Source organism: Crocuta crocuta, unplaced genomic scaffold (genome assembly GCF_008692635.1).
Source record: "Crocuta crocuta isolate KB4526 unplaced genomic scaffold, BGI_CrCroc_1.0 scaffold482, whole genome shotgun sequence".
Taxonomy (NCBI): domain Eukaryota; kingdom Metazoa; phylum Chordata; class Mammalia; order Carnivora; family Hyaenidae; genus Crocuta; species Crocuta crocuta.
In genome coordinates, this window is record NW_027527459.1 from 1,320,921 (window position 1) to 1,323,571 (window position 2,651).

Genomic DNA, 2,651 nt, shown 5'->3' on the forward strand with positions numbered 1-2,651 from the left:
AGTATCAAATAATTAGAAAACATATTTTGGCAGTACTTGGAGGCTATAGTCCAGCTTCCTTGACTGTAGAGTTGGAAATAAGTCTCACTTCTTGATAACTCTGAATATCAACCTCTCACATACTGGATCAAAGCAGAAATGTGTGAAGCTGTCTTAAAAAGAATAGTTCCTAGGCTAGACTTAAACTGAATATATGTAATATGCATAAAATAAGTATGGGGATGGGATGTTCATCCTTGAAGGGATAGGAGAATTTCTGAGGTTGGCTGCCCCCTGTGAAGAGCCTTAACCAACAGACCTTGAATATGCAGATCTCGTTGGCAAACTATCGAATTAGGGAAGTGGATGAAGGATTAGGGTTAGGCAAGCTCAGCGTGACTTCACGAAACACCAGTTCCTTTGACTCACTCCACTTGTTCCTGTTATGTCTTCAACAAGCAGCCTTATGATTACTGTTTGAATTCACAGACATTCTCTCTGTTGGGATTAATGGACTGATCATTCACTGAGATATTAAGAGTGATTATAATTTGCATTTTATTTAAATGCTTTTTCCTTATTTTTCAAGTTCTCCAAAATAAAGGTATTTTAGAGTAAGAATTAAAAAATACATATGGCAGAAGTAAAATACAGATGGCTTAATGTTTATAACTTTTTTTCTCAGATGGTCAGCAGGAGGATGAAGCCAGTAAAATTGAAGCTCTGCACAAGAGAAGAAATTTACTTGCAGCATTTTGTAAGCTAATTGTATATACTGTGGTGGAGATGAATACCGCTGCAGATATCTTCAAGCAGTATATGAAGGTAAAGTTGAAAAATGGATAGCAACTTATTTTTATAATGCTTAAAAGAAAATGAATGTAACACTGGCTTTTAAGCCTGATTGCCATTGAATTTTTTAGATAGAAAATTACTTTTCTAGCACAAGATAAAATTTCTTTTAAAATTTAACGTTTTCAGTAACATGACCTCATACTTCTACTCTTCCATTAATGGACATTTTGGGTTTGCTGAGTTCACTTCTTTTATAGTGTTGGAAACATGTTGTCTTAGGTTAACTAGCACTATTAGAAATTACCTTTGGGGTTTGGTTTAAGACAACAGGATGGTGTTTCTCCTTTTCTTGATATAGCATAAAAAGAGTATTGTGCTTGGTTATTCTGCAGCTCGTGACCTTGAGTAATTCAATACCTTTTGTGTCCTGTCTTTCTTCATCTGTTCCACTGTGATAACTAAGGTTCCTTTAGGCTTTGAAAATCTGATTCGATTCAAAGTACCTGTGAGATTCTCTAATCTTTAAGTGGTAGTAGAAAGTATATCATTAGTGGTACTAATGAAATATGAGTAAATGTGGTAAGATAGTTACCCTTTAATCGTTTCTCAAGTAAAATCTAATTATAAATGTGAACTATTTTTTTAAACCTTTGCTGTCACCAAATAAAATGTGTAATAAATTTGTCAAAACCTAATTAATTCTCTTTGAAATATTTTGCTACATGAAAGAACTCTCTTAGAANAACGTTTTGACTTAGGTATTGTAAAGACAGTTTTATTAGTCATAAGGGTATGGTTATCCTGTTTATCTCTGATAGTTCTGTATTCATTTTGAAACAAGGTCTTAAATTAGAGAAAAAATTCATGTTCAATGAATGTATAATACAGATGTCACACACAGTGAGTTTTCTTTTAAATGCTAACAGGCTATTAGTTTCCATAAGCCAAATTAATAAAGTTGGAAACTACATGTGACCTGCAGGCCCATAACAATGAGTAAGTTATAAATGTAACTGTGATTATATTCTTTGTCTCGATAATTCACAAAGAGCACAAGAACTTTGTTTATATCCTCTGTGCTACTTCTGACAATGTGCATAGCCTGATTACTGTTTTATTCCGCACCTCCTTAAAACCAGGTCTGGAGCTTAATGTGATTAGATCTCAACTGTCTATTTCAGAGTTGACTGGTGTTAGGGATTATATGCTTAGAAATTATTTTAAAGTTTGGTAACATTTTCTTCCATCTTTGAATGTGTAATTTCAGCCAAATACATATTTTATGACATATTCACATGGCTTACATAAAATTTGTCTTCTTGCCCAAGAGTTTTAGGAGATAAAGCTCTGATTTGTTTAAATTTCTTTTCTAGTATTATAACGACTATGGAGATATCATCAAAGAAACGATGAGTAAAACAAGGCAGATAGACAAAATTCAGTGTGCAAAGACCCTTATTCTCAGTTTGCAACAGGTAAGATAATAACGAGTATCAACTTAGGTAAACACAATTAACACCTAATAGTTTTCAAGGTAACAAGTAGGAAACTGGGCAAAGGATGCAATAGACAGTTATTAAAAGTAGAAATACATGATTTTTCAATCTCACTAGTGGACATTGTGCAAGTGAGATCATTTTTTGCTTTCAGACTGGCAAGATTGGCAACACTTACAGCTATCTAAGGTATGGAAGAAATAGGTACTGTCAGCAGTGTGTATTGGTACAGCCTTCCGGTAGTCAGGTGTTTGGGAGTATATGTCAGAATGCATAATGTGTATGCCATATTTGGCAGCACTTCAGTTCTACTTTTAAAATTTTTCACAAAGTGGTAATATGACAAGTTTGCAAAAAGGGGTATACAGTATCACACGTGGC

At 33.9% G+C, this 2,651-nt stretch overlaps 1 protein-coding gene across 1 annotated transcript in view; it reads left to right on the top strand.

Annotated features, from left to right (window-relative positions):
• STAG2 (STAG2 cohesin complex component) overlaps positions 1 to 2,651 on the top strand; it is a 123,926-nt gene that overhangs the window by 101,422 nt on the left and 19,853 nt on the right. The window contains exons 25-26 of the mRNA XM_077763448.1: positions 665 to 804; positions 2,148 to 2,249. Of these exons, the coding sequence (XP_077619574.1) occupies positions 665 to 804; positions 2,148 to 2,249 (242 nt within the window). The remainder of the gene's footprint in view (positions 1 to 664; positions 805 to 2,147; positions 2,250 to 2,651) is intronic.